The sequence below is a fragment of the Barbus barbus genome (assembly GCF_936440315.1).
Source record: "Barbus barbus genome assembly, chromosome: 32".
In the NCBI taxonomy this organism is placed as follows: domain Eukaryota; kingdom Metazoa; phylum Chordata; class Actinopteri; order Cypriniformes; family Cyprinidae; genus Barbus; species Barbus barbus.
Genome location: NC_136760.1, coordinates 14,102,164 through 14,119,474, shown reverse-complemented (window position 1 = coordinate 14,119,474; position 17,311 = coordinate 14,102,164). Strand labels below are relative to the sequence as shown.

Sequence of the window (17,311 nt, the reverse complement as noted above, 5' to 3'; positions counted from 1 at the left end):
TAGTTGGCAGCAGAGTGTGGACTTCAGCACTTTCAAACTCTTTTCCTATTCAAAATTAGATTATTTGGTCCTTGAACTTTTGTTTAACACCCCTTTGGGTTGTAGTTCACTAGATGAAGATTATTTGTTATGCCAGCATCTCTTTGTATTATCTTTGTGTGTGCATATTCAAGTTTAGAACAAAATTCAGGCTTAGATTTGTGTGAGATACTGGAAGTTTGAAAAAAAAAAAATAGTTTGATACAAATCTAAATGTAAAAATGCAAACAAACCAAAAATATTTTCAAGTGTAAAGCCACAGTCCACTTCTGAGTCAAAACTGGCCTGAATGTGGAAGGTGTAACAGTTTAGTTTAAATGGTTATATCCCTTAAATTATTTTTAAACATTAGAAAAAAGTAAATGTGTATTTTGATGGTCTTAATCCATGTGCAGTTTTTTTTTTTAAAATGAAAAATTTTTAAATGCTGCTTCCAGGTCAAAACTGACCCAAATGTGATAGGAGGGTTAATTTAATTGAACAGCTATTCATGTGTCTGTTCAGCCCGACAAAAACATTTGCATTTTATGGAGACGTGTTCTAATTTCTTTAAAACTGGTCAACCGGTAAGATTTGCAGTTTTGGTCATGCTTTATAATGGTGGCAAGTTTTGCCTTGACGAACACCACTCATATTTTCTTCAGAAACAGTTAGTCTAGTCAATAAATAATTTATTTCTTGGGTGGATGGGTAGTCTGCTGACAGAGGCTGATGCAGGACACACGGAGTTTGTGGATGAGGTCTATGAGAACGAGACTCGATTACCAGGAGGAGAATGGAATCATGCGGCAGAGCCTTACACTGATGTGGTAAAAGCACCTGCCAGATGTCTAATCAAGCCATTCGTTCATTTATTTGTGTTTTCTATTTAAACAGCCTCTACGGCACTAGTACATCTAGATCTTAGTGAAATCAAGAAAGAATGGTTTATAGTACCTCTCAAAAATAGTGTTATTCTCCATTTATTATCATTTATTTACAGAATGGAGAAAAGGTTCAGGGCCCTACAGAGATTGAATGCCCACCTGGATGGAAGTGGGAGGATAATTGGACTTTTGATGGCAACCGAGCAGTCGATGAAAAGGGTGAGCCTGCCATTGTTATTTTACAAATCTTGCCATGTGTTCTTAACAGTTGAGCTGCTTTTAAAAACATTTTCATAAAAAATATTTAATTTAAAAAGAATTTACAATTTACTCGTATGCCTGTTATTCCAAACATGTATAACTGAATTTCTTCTGTGGAGCAGAAAAGATAAAGTTTAGTTGAATGTTCACTGCTTTTTTTGAATAAAGGAAAATGTACAGTGACCAGAGGCCTTGAAAATGGCGGAAAAACACTATAAAGTCACCAAGTAGACCATATGACGTACCATATGCAATATTTCAAGTCTTCTGAAGTCTTTCATTAGCTTTATTTAAGAAACAGACTGGCACTTAATTTGAGAATTTATTTACAATAAATATTACATATTCACACTAGTGCACAATACACACGTCATGAAAGTATGAAACTTTAGATGACAGGCTATTAGGTCCTTTACTTGCAATCTCTTAGCAATCACAAGATGGGACAAATTGATTGGCCTCTGCTGATTCTACAACCAATTAGCTTGCTTGCTTGCTCAACATTTAAATAGTCTTGTTCAAGTGTTAACTAACCTGAACCTGCATCATAGGTTCATCATAGTTCCTCCGAAACCCTCCACCTCCTCCAGATCCACCTGTCTAGATTTGCTCTTGGATTTATGTATACCTATTCATGTAGAATCAGTATATCTTACATGCTCACACAAGCGTGTCTTCATATGTTTGCACTAGCAAGTCCATACTGTAATGATTAAAACTTTAGTTCATCCAATTGAAATATTTGGGCTGTGTAGAGTTATATGATGCTTGTTTGTAAATTTAGGTTGGGAATATGGCATCACTATTCCACCTGATGATAAGCCTAAATCCTGGGTGGCAACTGAGAAGATGTACCATGTTCATCGTCGCAGAAGAATGATCCGACCTCGCAAAAGGATTCCTGGTGCCAAAATGGCTGCTGATGCAAGTGTATATTGTGCATTTTAAAAGATTTTCAAAGTTAATTAGGGTCATATGTTAGATTGTGCTTTTGTAACGTGTATTTCCTAACTGTTTGACATGAAGAAGAAGGATATAGGAGATGCAGAGGGATGGGAATACTCCTCACTCATTGGCTGGAAGTTCCACAGGCAGCAGCGATCATCTGACACGTTTCGTCGGCGGCGCTGGAGGAGGAAGATGACACCTGCTGATCGGGTTGGAGCCTCGGCTATTTTCAAACTGGAAGGAGCTCTGGTTAGCATCAAAGCTGACTTTTTTTTTTTTTTTTTTTTTTTTTTTTTTTTTAAATACTGTTTTGTTTTTTTTTTTTTTTTTTTTTTTTGTTTAGCCATATAATGAGCTCTTCACGCCTGATTTGCTTGACAGGGAGTTGACATGGATTCTAAAGGTGATGAAAAAGGCACTAAAGCGGAAGCTTCCGTTAAGCAGTTTGGAGCCAACACACCGACTGTATCATGCACATTTGACCGTGAGTTCATTAGGAACAGAGATTTCATAAACACTTTTTCATTTTTTTATTTCAGAGTATCTATTTTATTAACGTTGAGCCTGATTTTTCTTGCAGAATCCAATGCATACCACTTGAGAGTCTATGTTTACCAGGCCAGAAACCTTACTGCTCTGGACAAAGACAGCTTCTCAGGTGTTATAGCAGTTTTGATATTGCTAATATAGTATGTCTTTTAAATATCTGTAAAAGTGACCAAGCTTTTATTATAACTAAAATGTTATTGGTTTGAATTGTAGATCCATATGTCCATGTGTCGTTCTTGCATCACAGCCAAACAACAGAGACAATCCGAAGTACCTTGAACCCGACATGGGATCAGACTCTTATTTTTAAAAATGTGGAAATCGGTGGCAATCCCCAGTCTCTCGCCCAGAATCCACCCATCGTGGTTATGGAAATCTTTGACAGTGATCAAGTGGTTAGTCTGATTTCGGTAACACAAGTTTAGGGACCAATTCTCTCTATTAACTAGTTATTACTAGCATATTGGCTGTTAATTGGTACCTTTAAAAGCACATATTAATGCTTTATTCTGCATGACTATATTTTAGATCCTCTAAACTTAACATCTACCCAACTAACTATTAATAAGCAGCAAATTAGGAGTTTAAGAAGGCAAAAGTTGCAGTTAATAGTTATTAGTGAGAATTGGAAGAACCAATCATTAAAGGCGAGAACCTGACTTTATGCTGCCACTATATTTCACTTATTTGACAATATCAGCTTCACAGGTGGTCTCAGGATCCATATTAAATTTAAAGAAATAGTTTGATCATAAACTTTATACATTTTTGAAGAACTAATAAAAAATTAATAGATATTGACTTGTATACAACAAACAACATAACATTAAACTGATGTTTTTCTCAAGTTTATTGATATATCAGACAAATACTAACTACTGTGTGTATATTCTTGTCCTTTAGTATGCAAGTGTCCCCACAGCCTGAATGATTTGCATTTTGTCAATCCTGGTAGGGTAAAGATGAAATGCTTGGCAGAAGTACATGTGTACCCATGGTAAAGTTGACTTCAGGCATGGATGCATCTCCTAAACTCCTCTGGGAGCCTGTAGCGCACAAAAATGGTCCTGCTGGGGAGATTCTGGTGGCTGCAGAGCTCATTCTGAAGACCAAGGTGTGGTTCTTAATAGAATTTACGTCTATTTAACCAAATTAATGGCTGCTTTGTGATTCAAATAGAATTCTTCTTGATGATTCTTTTGTTGCCTACTCTAGGGAAATGACAATGAACTTCCTCTTATTCCCCCCAAACGAGGAGAGAAACTCTATATGGTTCCTCAAGGGGTACGACCTGTGGTGCAACTAACTGCCATAGAGGTCAGTTCCAACCCTGGGTGTTTTCTCATTGTTTGGACTTGTTTTAAAAGGCTCAAATCATGCAGAATTAAAATGTCCATTAATCATTTAATTAGTCTTTTGAGACAATGTACAATTAAAACTTAATCTCCAGTCCAAAAAGACAATCTATTAAAATAAAACTCTCACACACAATCACCTGTATTCACACTAGGAAGTCATATTTGTCCCAACCCAACAGTAAACCCACAACTTGTGTGTAGAAAAGTAGTGTAGTGTATTTTAAATTTCTGTTGTTTTGTTGGATGCAGGTTCTAGCATGGGGATTGCGTAACATGAAGACGTATCAGCTGGCTCCTGTGACGTCACCCAGTCTGGTGGTGGAGTGTGGAGGAGAGAGAGTTCAGACAGCTGTTATCAAAAACATGAAGAAGTGCCCTAATTTTCCAGGAAATGTCCTCTTATTGAAAGTGGTGAGCATCCATATCTACCTGTAGAAAAAAGGTGCAGTCATGCTTTAAATGCTGCTATTTTGCTGTGAAATGAAATGACATTCATATTTAAATATGGTGCAAACTGTTTTTCTTAGGCCATAGAATATGTCTTCAGCATCTTGTTTTCTGTCTTTAGCTTCTACCCAAAGAAGAGATGTATTCTCCCCCTATAGTCCTGAAAGTCATCGACCACAGACCCTTTGGACGGAAACCTGTGGTGGGTCAGTGCACCATCAATTCCCTGGAAGAGTTTCGATGTGACCCTTATGCCACAGTTGCAGAAGTGGCCATGTCTTCAAATGGTACATTCCCTTTTACAAAGCTGTTTACTGATTTATTAGTTTTTTTCTTAATTGCAAACCAATGTATAAGTAAACATTATATTGGTATTCCCTAAACATTCTGGTTTTAGTTTGTTGTTATAAACATTGGCAATTAATTCAAACAAAAAATTGTTTTGAAGATAACTTCAGCCTTATGTGTGCTATACATTTTGTTTGTAAGCTTCATTTTTTTTGTAATTGCATGCTAGATTATGGCTGATCTTTATTTATTTTATTTGCATACACAGTTGTGATTAATTTTGACATCCCTCTAAGGGCCAGATTTACTAACATCTTGCACCAGCACAAACCATCTTTTGGTGCTAAAATAGTACTGTCAGGATTTACTAAAGACGCACACTGAAGAGTCAGCGCTGAAAAGGCGTGGACACAGCTATTTTTGCATCTGACCTTATTGAATATGCATTTGTACGAGTTTCCCTTTCAGACACGAAATATATGCGAGGAGAGAATTAAAATGAATCCCACAATGCGATTTACTAACATTTGCACTCGTCACATTACTGGTATTTGTGGCATTATTTAACGCCCAAAAAAAGCATGTCTTAAACTATTTTGCACTAGAAATGGCTGCATTTGTTGTTGCTAAGAGGAGGCACTGCAGAGAGCGCGTGGTGGAAGGGAGAGGATTTTTTTCCAGATGTATTAATTTATTTGGAATGCCAGAAGAACACATTATCCAAATCCAAACACATCCTTATGCTAATTTGCATTGCGCTTGGTAGATTGCGTTGGTCATTATGGAAATGAGATTTTGCATCTGTGTTCTTTCATTTGCGCTTTGTCAGTAAATCACCTGCAAAAATTTCCACGACCATCACTCTATTTTGGAATTGTGCTATCGCACTAATTTGCCCTGTTTAGTAAATCGGGCCATAAATATTTAAGCATGTACTGTCACCTTAACTTGATTCTGGAGCACATTGAATTTGCAAAATACAAATTTGAAAGAATATTTATTAGCATTCCCTTTTCCTGCAGTGGCTTTGATGGCAGCTTCTCCTAGAGACCTCCATGTAAACATAGATGATGGCAGACAGCAACTTCTAGAAGCTCAGGTACTGCTACCAAGTCGCTTGATTTTGTAGATTTAGGAACTTAAGTCTCAACTTGCGAGAGAACTCTTTGTAATGGACTCTGCTACACACATCTGTATGAATTTGCTTCTATTTTCAACTTTGTGAATTTCAGTATTTTTATGGCATCTCAGCTGCTGTTGACAAAATGGCCACTGCTAGTCACATTCAAGTATGTATAGAAATAAGGCACTTTAATCAATTGTGTACTCGTGTAAACAGTTAAAAGTATAAAGTGTGTCGTTTCTGAATTGGTGCTAGTGGTACCAAACTATAGCCAGCATGTTTATTTCCAATCCTGTCAGGCTGATCAAAAAACATTTTTCTGTTTGGTGGCACTTAAATTCAGTGGTGGTCAGTAACGAAGTAGCTTTACTTCGTTGCTGTACTTAAGGACATTTTTAAAGAATCTGTACTTTACTGGAGTAGTTTTATTTTGAGTAACTTTTACTTCTACATTCCAAAGCATAAGATCGTACTTTTTACTTCACTACATTTCATAAAACACATCGTTACTCCTTAAAATATATCACGAGCTCCGAGACACAGAAGTATGGGATGATATTAGACTCAAAATGATTAATAGATGCACGCACAATTATCCATGTACTGCATAAATTTTATGCATGTATCTTACTAACTACGAACAAATGTCTTTCAATTTGAGTCTGTGGAATTCAGGATTAAATGATTGTGCAGCGATTTTAACAAATACAGATATGTTTGTGTATAAAAATTTTGTGATCTGCATTAATATATCATAAATTGCTCATGCAAAAAGGAATCCGTGCATTTGTGGATCAGGTGACACACGTGCATGTATTGACATCTTGTTTGCATTAATCTTGTTCGGTTCATTTGGATTTTGAGACTTCATTTTCGCAGTTTGCAGCATTTCACGACGCCCACACACACAACTACCAATGAACAAAGCCCAGTGCAATTCATTAACGTGTACACGTTTTGAAAAATTCGCAAATGTGCATCACTACACTGAAACAAATGCTTTTCAGCCAGTGTCTGCAGAGTTTAGAATTACATCAATGTGCAGCATTTTATACAAATATAGACTTATTTTTTAATACAAATGTTATAGTTTGTATTAAACTATCATAATTTGTGCATGCAGCGATTTAAAATGTGCATTTGTGGATCAGGCGACGCACGTGCATTCATTCACATCTCTTCTGAGTCGATTCTATTTGATTCATTTAACTTTCATTCCGCCCGTTTAGCCTTGCCCAATCCACACACACACAGCTCGCGATCCACACGCAGCTGAGCCTAAGAACATCAGCGACCACTAGATGGCACTAGCCCCAGTAAGTAGCATTTTTAGAGATTTGCTGTTTACACTAAGTGAAAATAGCCATTCTATACATGCTGTAAAAGTAGCAGATATTTGCAATAAGTGTAAATAGTAATTAGACGATATTTATAGGCTACTTATAAACAAATGGCGAATTAACATTGTCAACTTCATCTTTGTAGACGATACTGACTCCGAAAACAGTTTAGTAATAAGTAGGCCTAAATAAAATGTGTTCTAGCTATTTTTCCCTAAACATTCATTGTTAATGTTTATGTAAGTTAATGTAATAGTTTAATTAATTGAATATAAACGTGCAATTACTAATGGCTTAAATGAGCAACTATAATAGCCCTTTAATGATAATAACAATAATAATAATACAAGGAAGGAATAACTGACAACGTGCCGTTGAATTACAGAAAAAAAAAAACACAAAGGTACCATCAGGACGTTCTTGTTTGGCTAAATATGAGCTATTCTGTGTCCTAAGACTAGTTAAATTAGAACAAGTTCAATAAAACATTTTTATTATATTTCTACGGGCAGAGTAGAATAGCCAAACCAAAAAGAAACAAAGAAAACATAATGTAACATTCATAAAAGTGTACACAATGGAATGAGCACAGGTGACTGGGGCTAGTGCCATCTAGTGATGTTCTTAGGCTCAGCTGCGTGTGGATCGCGAGCTGTGTGTGTGTGGATTGGGCAAGGCTAAACGGGCGGAATGAAAGTCTCAAAATTAAATGAATCAAATAGAATCGACTCAGAAGAGATGTGAATGAATGCACGTGCGTCGCCTGATCCACAAATGCACATTTTAATCGCTGCATGCACAAATTATGATAGTTTTTTGTATTAAAAAATAAGTCTCTATTTGTACAAAATGCTGCACATTGATGTAATTCTAAACTCTGCAGACACTGGCTGAAAAGCATTTGTTTCAGTGTAGTGATGCACATTTGCGAATTTTTCAAATCGTGTACACGTTAATGAATTGCACTGGGCTTTGTTCATTGGTAGTTGTGTGTGTGGGCGTCGTGAAATGCTGCAAACTGCGAAAATGAAGTCTCAAAATCCAAATGAACCGAACAAGATTAATGCAAACAAGATGTCAATACATGCACGTGTGTCACCTGATCCACAAATGCACGGATTCCTTTTTGCATGAGCAATTTATGATATATTAATGCAGATCACAAAATGTTTATACACAAACATCTGTATTTGTTAAAATCGTTCCACAATCATTTAATCCTGAATTCCACAGACTCAAATTGAAAGACATTTGTTCGTAGTTAGTAAGATACATGCATAAAATTTATGCAGTACATGGATAATTGTGCGTGCATCTATTAATCATTTTGAGTCTAATATCATCCCATACAGAAGCGGTGTCTGATTCATGAACAAACGGATTCTTTTAAATGAACCTGTTAAATCGGTTCGCAAATCGCAACAAACGATTCATTCACGAATTGGAATGATCCGATTGCAGCTGTTCTCGAGTCGACAACTCACTGATTCAAACGATCCGTTTAGAGCGAGTCTCCAGTGAACTGAACTCACAAGTAAGAACCGGGAGATCTTGTGAGCGAAAAGTAAGTTACTAATGTCGAATTTTAGGATTAATTATTGTAACTGAAAATCATATTTAGGTCAAATCTGCTGTAAAGGGTGATCTATATAAACCCACTGAAATGCTTGAATGCAAACCGATCAATGACAGTGTCTCTGTTTTAGGTCAAAAAATGAAACATTTAAATAAAATAACTGATGCACGTTCATATTCCCCGCTGCTGTAAAGTTAGCAGTTTTATTAAAATATGATGTTTTATATTGTTTAGATCAACTAGCCGAGTAGACAGATATGAATGTTTATTCATAACCATACTGAAAATAAGTAAATATTGTTAGCTGATGCTAACTGTCTAGCTAACAAGCTTGCTGGTGCTAAATTGAGGAAATGTTTAGATATAAGGTCCAAATATTTTTATTCAGCCACCTAGATAGATACATCTGAGGGAAAAAGAAAGGATGTGATGTTCAGAACATGGCAACTAACGTTACAGTAATTATCAAAGTGTGAAGTGATGCCCTCTGGGGGCATTTGGCCAGGGGTGTTTTTACACCAGACAAGGTTTGAGAAGAAAAAAAAATCATTATGAAAATATAATTATATTTTCCTTAAAATGTTCTTCCTAATTTCAGCCTAATTCTCATGTCTCGTATATCTGTGACATTCTGCAAAACAACAAGCTTTAAAACACTTTTTTCTTACTGGTGAAAATTAGATTGTAATGAACCTGAGAGAAAACTGATCTGACAATGTAAGCTTCACAGAGAACATTACTACATCACTCTCATCAACATAGGCCATATCAACAACAAAATATATCTCTTGACTCCATATAGTTGTTATTTTGGGAAAATCCCAGGTATTTTGAGCAACAGGATTATAAAAATATGCGCTAATATAAAATTAAGTAGTCTATATAAAATTGCAAATAAATCTATCTATCAGTACTTTTTTACTTAAGTACATAAATGTAGTACTTTTGTACTTTCACTCGAGTAAAATTGAAAAAGCAGTACTTTTACTTTTACTGGAGTAATATTTTATAGTACGTATCTGTACTTTTACTCAAGTACTTGATTTGTGTACTTCGTCCACCACTGCTTAAATTACACACTTCATCACTTTAGACTGTAGCCCAAATTGAGGCTGATTAAGTAAATCTTCACCTTCTGTAGTTACAAACGGGTTAAATTGGGGTAGTATCCAATCAATCTGTTGTTCTCAAAATAAGTCTCTTTTCACATTATAGTGATTTGTACAGCTGACTTGCTCTATAAGGAATCACACTCCCTTGTGTGTGCACTTAATCTGGAGAAAAGGATCATGTTCATTTTTATCAGTATACAAGGCTTTTTAAAAATGTGTATTAAATGTACATTCAGAAATTGAAATGCTAATAAAAATGTCAGGTTCCTTTTTAACAGATTTAACATGGATTTAGTCTTTTAATGATGATTGTGGTCTGTTATACTGATGAAAATAAAACTGAAAAGTTACAAATATGAGATGTAAGAGCATTTTCAAGCCTAATATTACCAGTTATTAATTAATGTTTTGTGTGTGTGTGTGTGTGTGTGTGCACTTCCTGGTTTCAACAGCGTGAGAAGGTGAGTTCTGTGGTAATATTCTGCACACTTTCGTTGGTTTTAAATCATTTATCATCATATCTGTATTTTAGCTGTCATGAGGATGAAACTATCCATTTTGTCACTACAGGAGAAAGAGACTGTTGATTGGTGGAGCAAGTTTTATGCTTCTGTTGGACAGAGTGAGAAATGCCGCCCATACCTTGACAAAGGTTATGACACATTGGAGGTGTGAATTCTGTCGATAATAACATTGCAGATATACATATTTATTTAATATTAAATAAATACCTTAAATCTAGAAATAACAATTGTAATGTTACTACATAAAGAATTTCTCACCCAAAAAGTAAAAGTCCTTCCAATCCCACATGACTTTGTTTCAGTCCTGCATTGTTATTGCATGGAGAGAAAAACAAACAAAAAACAAGACTGGTTTTGTGGTCCAGGGTGGCATTAAGTCGCTGGGGTATATTTGTAGCAATAGCCAAAAATACATTGTATGGGTCAAAATTATCTATTTTTCTTTTATGCCAAAAATCATTAGGATATTAAGTAAAGATCATGTTCCATGAAGATATTTTGTACATTTCCTACCGTAAATATATTCAAACTTAATTTTTGATTAGTAATATGCGTGGCTAAGAGTTTCATTTGGACCGATTTAAAGGCAATTTTCTCAGTATTTTGATTTTGCCAAATATTGTCTATCCTAACAAACCATACATCAATGGAAAGCTTATTTATTCAGCTTTCAGATGCTGTTTAAATCTCAATTTTTAAAAATTGACCCTTATGACTGGTTTTGTGGTCCAGGGTCACATATGTACTTGAGTAAATTATGACAATTTTATTGTTGGGTGAACTTTCACTTCACTACTTATACTTATTTAACGTATTGATGAATTTTAATCCACAAAGATTTGTTGTATGGTTTAGTATTTGTAGTGAGGTTCTCTTCTGTTGGTTTTCATAGGTATATGACCATGAGCTGGAAAGTGTAAAAGAGTTCATGGGTCTTACTGATTTCTGCAGCACCTTCAAATTGCAGCGTGGTAAAAATGAAAGTGACGATGATGACCCTGCTGTAGTTGGAGAATTCAAGGTAAGATGTCTTATTAATTTGCTTTAAGAATAAATTTAATGCTGATTGAGTCACACCTTATGTATATTCTGTTTGTGGTTGTTAAATGATTTTGTGTTTAATTGATTGTTTTCAGGGCTCCTTTAAGGTGTACCCATTGCCAGATGACCCAGGGGTGCCCCCTCCACCACAACAGTTCAGAGAGCTGCCCGACAGTGTCTCTCAGGAGTGTGTGGTCAGGCTCTATGTGGTTCAAGCCATCGACCTGCAACCCAAAGACAACAATGGCAAAGTACTTTCTTTCATTCAGCATTTGAGAGAACCTCACGACTAATTTTGAGTTTCAGGTTTTCAGTTTGTCGAATTCCTTTTTAGTAAAATGAAAAAGTAAAGCTGCTTTTCTTTTTTCAGTGTGACCCATATGTCAAAATCTCTTTGGGGAAAAAGTCTATTGATGACAGGGACAACTATGTACCATACACGCTTAACCCAGTGTTTGGAAGGTAATGCCATAATTTTTTTTTTTTTTTTGAGAGTTCAGCTTGTATTCAGACAGTCGAAGAAGAATGTGAACTAAGTTTTTTTTGTCTCTCAACAGAATGTTTGAACTGACATGCTTCCTCCCACAAGACAAAGACCTGAAAATTGCCATCTATGACTTTGATTTGCTCAGCCGTGATGAGAAAGTTGGGGAGACGGTGATTGACTTGGAGAACCGTCTTCTTTCTCGTTTTGCTTCCTACTGTGGTTTAGCCCAGACATACTGCATGTGAGACCCATGCTACACTTGAATGCAAACTTAGTATCTTTGAGAACAACAGCAGAGACGTTGATTAATGGTATTATTTATTTAATAGTTCCGGACCAAACCAGTGGCGTGATCAACTCCATCCATCTAAGATTCTTGGACGGCTTGCCCGATGGAAAGGATTTAGTCCACCCAGGAGCGAAGACAATGGAGACACGCTATCCTTTGGTGGCCGATTGTACAGCCTCTCTGACTTTGGTAATTTTCAGAGCTTTTTGTTCTTTTCAACATCATTATGGTGGCTTGACAAACTGTATTGTGGTATATACTCCAAACTGGGTAAAGACCTTCAACCTGTTCTGATTCATGCATCTTCATATGTCTTGTCGAATTGATTGGATGTTGTCCTATAGCACCTGTATATGTCCTATAAAAATACTAAAATCTGTTGTCTAATGGTGAAACTTCTTGACTTTTAAAAACTGTTTGAAACTTTGTCAAGTGATAATTCAAAGTTGTCTAGTATATATGTATACATTTTAGAAGCAAACAAGAAAATTCATGAACACCTGGGTCCTCCAAGTGAACGGATCGCTCTGCACGTCCTCAGAACTCAAGGCCTGGTTCCAGAGCATGTTGAAACCAGGACTCTTTACAGCAGCTTCCAACCGAATCTCCCACAGGTGTGATGCTACTCACAGGCCGGTTCTTCCTGTGATATACTACACAAACCCTATTTTGTTAGTCAAAATACTGCTTTATTATCTGTGTGATTGACTAGTCTTTGTGTTATAGGGAAAACTCCAGATGTGGGTAGACATTTTTCCAAAAAGTCTTGGGCCTCCTGGACCTCCTTTTGAGATATCTCCACGCAAAGCAAAAAAGTGAGAAGAAATTGGTGCTTTCAGTTATGCTTTTATGTTGATAGCAGGCGATAGACTCACGTTCATTCTTTCTATCAGGCATTTTCTGCGCGTCATTGTTTGGAACACGTCTGACGTAGTTTTGGATGAAACCAGCATTACTAACGAAAATATGAGTGACATCTATGTAAAAGGGTATGTAAAAATGTAGTCTCTTAAGGCAAAACCATTAGTCGATTTTTTTTGAGATTGTTACTTCCATACCATGTCTTTTTTCAGACTAGTGGCAAGAAAACAACCTTTTTATATATTTATATATATTTATTTATTTCATTTAGCTAACGCTTTTATCCAAAGCGACTTACAATTGCTATATATGTCAGAGGTCGCACGCCTCTGGAGTAACTAGGGGTTAAGTGTCTTGCTCAGGGACACATTGGTGTCTCACAGTGGATTTGAACCCGGGTCTCTCACACCAAAGGCATGTGTCTTATCCACTGCGCCATCACCACCCCACATATATATAATTTTATTTTTATTTCACACTTTTCATAACACTTAGTACAGGGACCAATTCTCACTATTAACTGGTTGCTTATTAGCATGTATATTATTAACATATTGAATTAGAAAGCACATTTTCCATGACCATATTCTACATTCCTAATCCTACACAATACCTAAACTTAACAACTACCTTACTAACTATTAATAAGCAGCAAAATAGGAGATTGAGGCAAAAATCATAGTTAATGGTTTGTTAATAGGGAGAATTTGACCTTAAAATAAAGTGTGACCCAATTTTTTGGAATCTATTTGCATCTGTAGATTTGAATAACAGTACATATATTTTAAAGGCCATTTACTCTAAATGTTTCTCAGTAGCACTTACATACACCAAACTTTATAGTTTTATTTCCATCTCTATTCTGAAGGTTTTTACAGAGGAGTTTGTTCACATATCATTTGCCGGATTTATATGGCATTTTATTCCTAAAAACCTGAAAACTATTTTTTCTAGCTGTTGACAGAATTTATGTGATAAAAACAGAGATCCAAAATTACCTCTGTAAAAACCTCTTTAGAAAATCTAAAGTCAACAAAATGAAAAGAATTTTGAATCTAGAAAACCTGTGATTAATAGATATCACCACATTTCCCTGATTGATTAGTTACGTTTTTCCACTGTTCACCTGTGGAGTCTTGCCTTAATGTGTAATATTTGTCGTAATTCATGCATTTATGGCTTTGATTAGTTGGATGCCAGGTATGGAAGAAGATAAGCAAAAAACAGACGTCCATTACCGATCTTTGGATGGCGATGGCAATTTCAACTGGAGATTTGTCTTTGGATTTGAATACTTGCCTGCAGAGCAGCTGTGTCTTGTATCTAAAAAGGTAACGCGGTTTGGTTGTGCTTAATTTTATTATGAAGAGCACTTGGAAGTACTAAAATATTCATTCTTTTCTGTTAAAAAGGAACATTTCTGGAGCCTTGACAAATCAGAGTTTAGAATCCCCCCCAAGCTGATTGTTCAAATATGGGATAATGACAAATTCTCTCTGGACGATTACCTAGGTGAGACGTGTGTATGCAGATCTTGGAAATTTTGTAGTTGTGTTCATATTTTTGGGTTTGTGTATTAATCTCACTTACGTTACAGGTGCTATTGAACTTGATCTGCACCACCTCATCAACCCTTCCAAATCACCGGAGAAATGTAGCCTTAGCATGGTCCCGGATGGAACCACACCTCCAAAGTCAGACCAGTTGAAGTCTCTCTTTGACCAGAAGTCAGTTAGAGGATGGTGGCCATGCTACATGGATAAAGATGGGAAGAGGGAACTCGGTGTAAGTACAGCTTTTTTTTAATGTATTTCTTTGTGCAGTATGACATTTCATTGTTCATGATACAATCAGATGGATATAATCAAACCTTCTCTACATTACGTGTCACTTGCAAATGCGTGATATTTTGGTAAAATGGGTTGTTAATGTCATTTCATCTTGACATTTTTTTTCTAAAACCTTGATTAATTGTGGCTTGTTTATATGTTGGTCTCAGGGAAAGGTTGACTTGACTTTGGAGATTGTGAATGAGAAGGAAGCGGATGAGAGGCCTGCTGGAAAAGGCAGAGATGAGCCAAATATGAATCCAAAACTGGAGCTTCCCAAGTAATTGATTTCTTACATTGTGTTTTTCCTGTTCTGTGTGTGAATAGATCATCACAAGATTTGTTTCTCTTTTCAACTTCTCAGGCGACCTGAAACCTCATTCTTTTGGTTCACAAATCCATGCAAGACGTGCAAGTTCATAGTGTGGCGAAGATTTAAGTGGCTGTTCATTGGCCTGGTTGTGCTAATCTTAGTGCTGTTATTCATTGGGATCTTGTTGTATTCATTACCGGTAAGGACACATTTTATCAGTCCTGTTGAGACTTTACACTTGATGTAATGTCTACAATGCTAATTAATTTATTGTTTTTTTTTTTTCAGAACTACATTTCCATGAAAATCGTCAAACCCTTCAATTAACTTCAGGAGGAGTTCAACTTTGTCATTTTATGTAGTTGGCATGATCTAAGTTTCACTCAGTTAAACAATTAACAGGTTAATTTTCTTAATGACATAGACACCATCAATACAGTGTTCATTTTGTTGCGTTTTTTCATGTGGTTTAAGTATTTACCTTTAATCACTTTTTGCACCAATATTAAATTTAACTATGAATTTGCACTTTTTGGTTCAGGTTTCACTGATATTTAGAAAGATTTGTGCACGTGAAGTGTTTTCTATTGTGAAAAAATATATTTTATTGTATTATAACCTCTGATCATTTTAAAGCTGATTGATAAAAAAGATAAATTGTTAAATAAAGATGTTAATGTTTGTATAAATTGTGTCTGTGTGTTAGTAGGAACTTCAGTTATACTTTGTCATTTTCAACATCATAAAATGTTCAGTCATATTCAGTTTATATTTATCCATGATAAACTGCCGCAAACATCAATGGTTTATCAAATGTTTATCAATGGTTGTTTTTTTTTTTAATGAGTTTTTTTTTTTTGTATAACCACATTGTATAACCACATATAACTGTATCAAAGTCAGAAATGAACCCCTTGATGTAGTAGCAAGATCATACAAGCAAGAGTGCTGTTTTCCCTGACATTTCTATTAGAAATGCAATATTAATTTTATAAAACAATTCAATAAACAAGAAGTTAATATTGAAATAAAACTACAGCCTTAATCTCATGTACACACGCGCATATATATATATACATATACAGGTGTTGGTCATAAAATTGGAATATCATGAAAAAGTTGATTTATTTCAGTAATACCATTCAAAAAGTGAAACTTGTATATTAGATTCATTCATTACACACAGACTGATATATTTAAAATGTTTATTTCCTTTGATTTTGATGATTATAACTAACAACTAATGAAAGTCCCAAATTCAGTATCTCAGAAAATTAGAATATCAATTAAGACCAATGCAAAAAAAAAAAGATTTTTTAGAAATGTTGGTCAACTGAAAAGTATGAACATGAAAAGTATGAGATTGTACAGCACTCAATATTTAGTTGGGGCTCCTTTGGCCTGGATTACTGCAGCGATGCGGCGTGGCATGGAGTCGATCAGTCTCTGGCACTGCTCAGGTGTTATGAGAGCCCATGTTGCTCTGATAGTGGCCTTCAGCTCTTCTGAATTGTTGGGTCTGGCTTATTGCATCTTCCTCTTCACAATACCCCATAGGTTTTCTATGGGGTTAAGGTCAGGCGAGTTTGCTGGCCAATCATGGATACCATGGTCCTTAAACCAGGTACTGGTAGCTTTGGCAGTGTGTGCAGGTGCCAAGTCCTGTTGGAAAATAAAATCTGCATCTCCATAAAGTTGGTCAGCAGCAGGAAGCGTGAAATGCTCTAAAACTTCCTGGTAGACGGCTGCGTTGACTTTGGACCTCAGAAAACACAATGGACCAACACCAGCAGATGACATGGCACCCCAAACCATCAATGACTGTGGAAACTTTACACTGGACCTCAAGCAACGTGGTTTATGTGCCTCCCCTCTCTTCCTCCAGACTCTGGGACCTTGATTTCCAAAGGAAATGCAAAATTTACTTTCATCAGAGAACATAACTTTGGACCACTCAGCAGCAGTCCAGTCCTTTTTGTCTTTAGCCCAGGCAAGACGCTTCTGACGCTGTCTCTTGTTCAAGAGTGGCTTGACATAAGGAGTGCGACAGCTGAAACCCA

The 17,311-nt window shown here is 36.1% G+C and overlaps 1 protein-coding gene across 2 annotated transcripts in view; it reads left to right on the top strand.

Annotated features, from left to right (window-relative positions):
- LOC306852437 (myoferlin-like) overlaps window positions 1-15,938 on the top strand; it is a 29,373-nt gene extending 13,435 nt beyond the window's left edge. The window contains exons 27-53 of one of the 2 annotated variants that reach the window (XM_079389246.1): window positions 734-848; window positions 1,022-1,124; window positions 1,951-2,090; window positions 2,193-2,363; window positions 2,496-2,598; window positions 2,695-2,772; window positions 2,877-3,058; window positions 3,619-3,777; window positions 3,879-3,980; window positions 4,271-4,432; window positions 4,590-4,755; window positions 5,779-5,855; window positions 10,478-10,576; window positions 11,324-11,452; window positions 11,568-11,723; window positions 11,843-11,934; window positions 12,030-12,200; window positions 12,289-12,437; window positions 12,723-12,862; window positions 12,975-13,063; window positions 13,142-13,237; window positions 14,299-14,440; window positions 14,522-14,621; window positions 14,707-14,894; window positions 15,109-15,218; window positions 15,303-15,450; window positions 15,540-15,938. In XM_079389246.1, the coding sequence (XP_079245372.1) occupies window positions 734-848; window positions 1,022-1,124; window positions 1,951-2,090; window positions 2,193-2,363; window positions 2,496-2,598; window positions 2,695-2,772; window positions 2,877-3,058; window positions 3,619-3,777; window positions 3,879-3,980; window positions 4,271-4,432; window positions 4,590-4,755; window positions 5,779-5,855; window positions 10,478-10,576; window positions 11,324-11,452; window positions 11,568-11,723; window positions 11,843-11,934; window positions 12,030-12,200; window positions 12,289-12,437; window positions 12,723-12,862; window positions 12,975-13,063; window positions 13,142-13,237; window positions 14,299-14,440; window positions 14,522-14,621; window positions 14,707-14,894; window positions 15,109-15,218; window positions 15,303-15,450; window positions 15,540-15,578 (3,406 nt within the window). In that variant the 3' untranslated portion in view covers window positions 15,579-15,938. The remainder of the gene's footprint in view (window positions 1-733; window positions 849-1,021; window positions 1,125-1,950; window positions 2,091-2,192; window positions 2,364-2,495; window positions 2,599-2,694; window positions 2,773-2,876; window positions 3,059-3,618; window positions 3,778-3,878; window positions 3,981-4,270; window positions 4,433-4,589; window positions 4,756-5,778; window positions 5,856-10,477; window positions 10,577-11,323; window positions 11,453-11,567; window positions 11,724-11,842; window positions 11,935-12,029; window positions 12,201-12,288; window positions 12,438-12,722; window positions 12,863-12,974; window positions 13,064-13,141; window positions 13,238-14,298; window positions 14,441-14,521; window positions 14,622-14,706; window positions 14,895-15,108; window positions 15,219-15,302; window positions 15,451-15,539) is intronic. The other variant, XM_079389247.1, reaches the window with a different exon arrangement.
- Window positions 15,939-17,311: the final 1,373 nt, after the last annotated feature.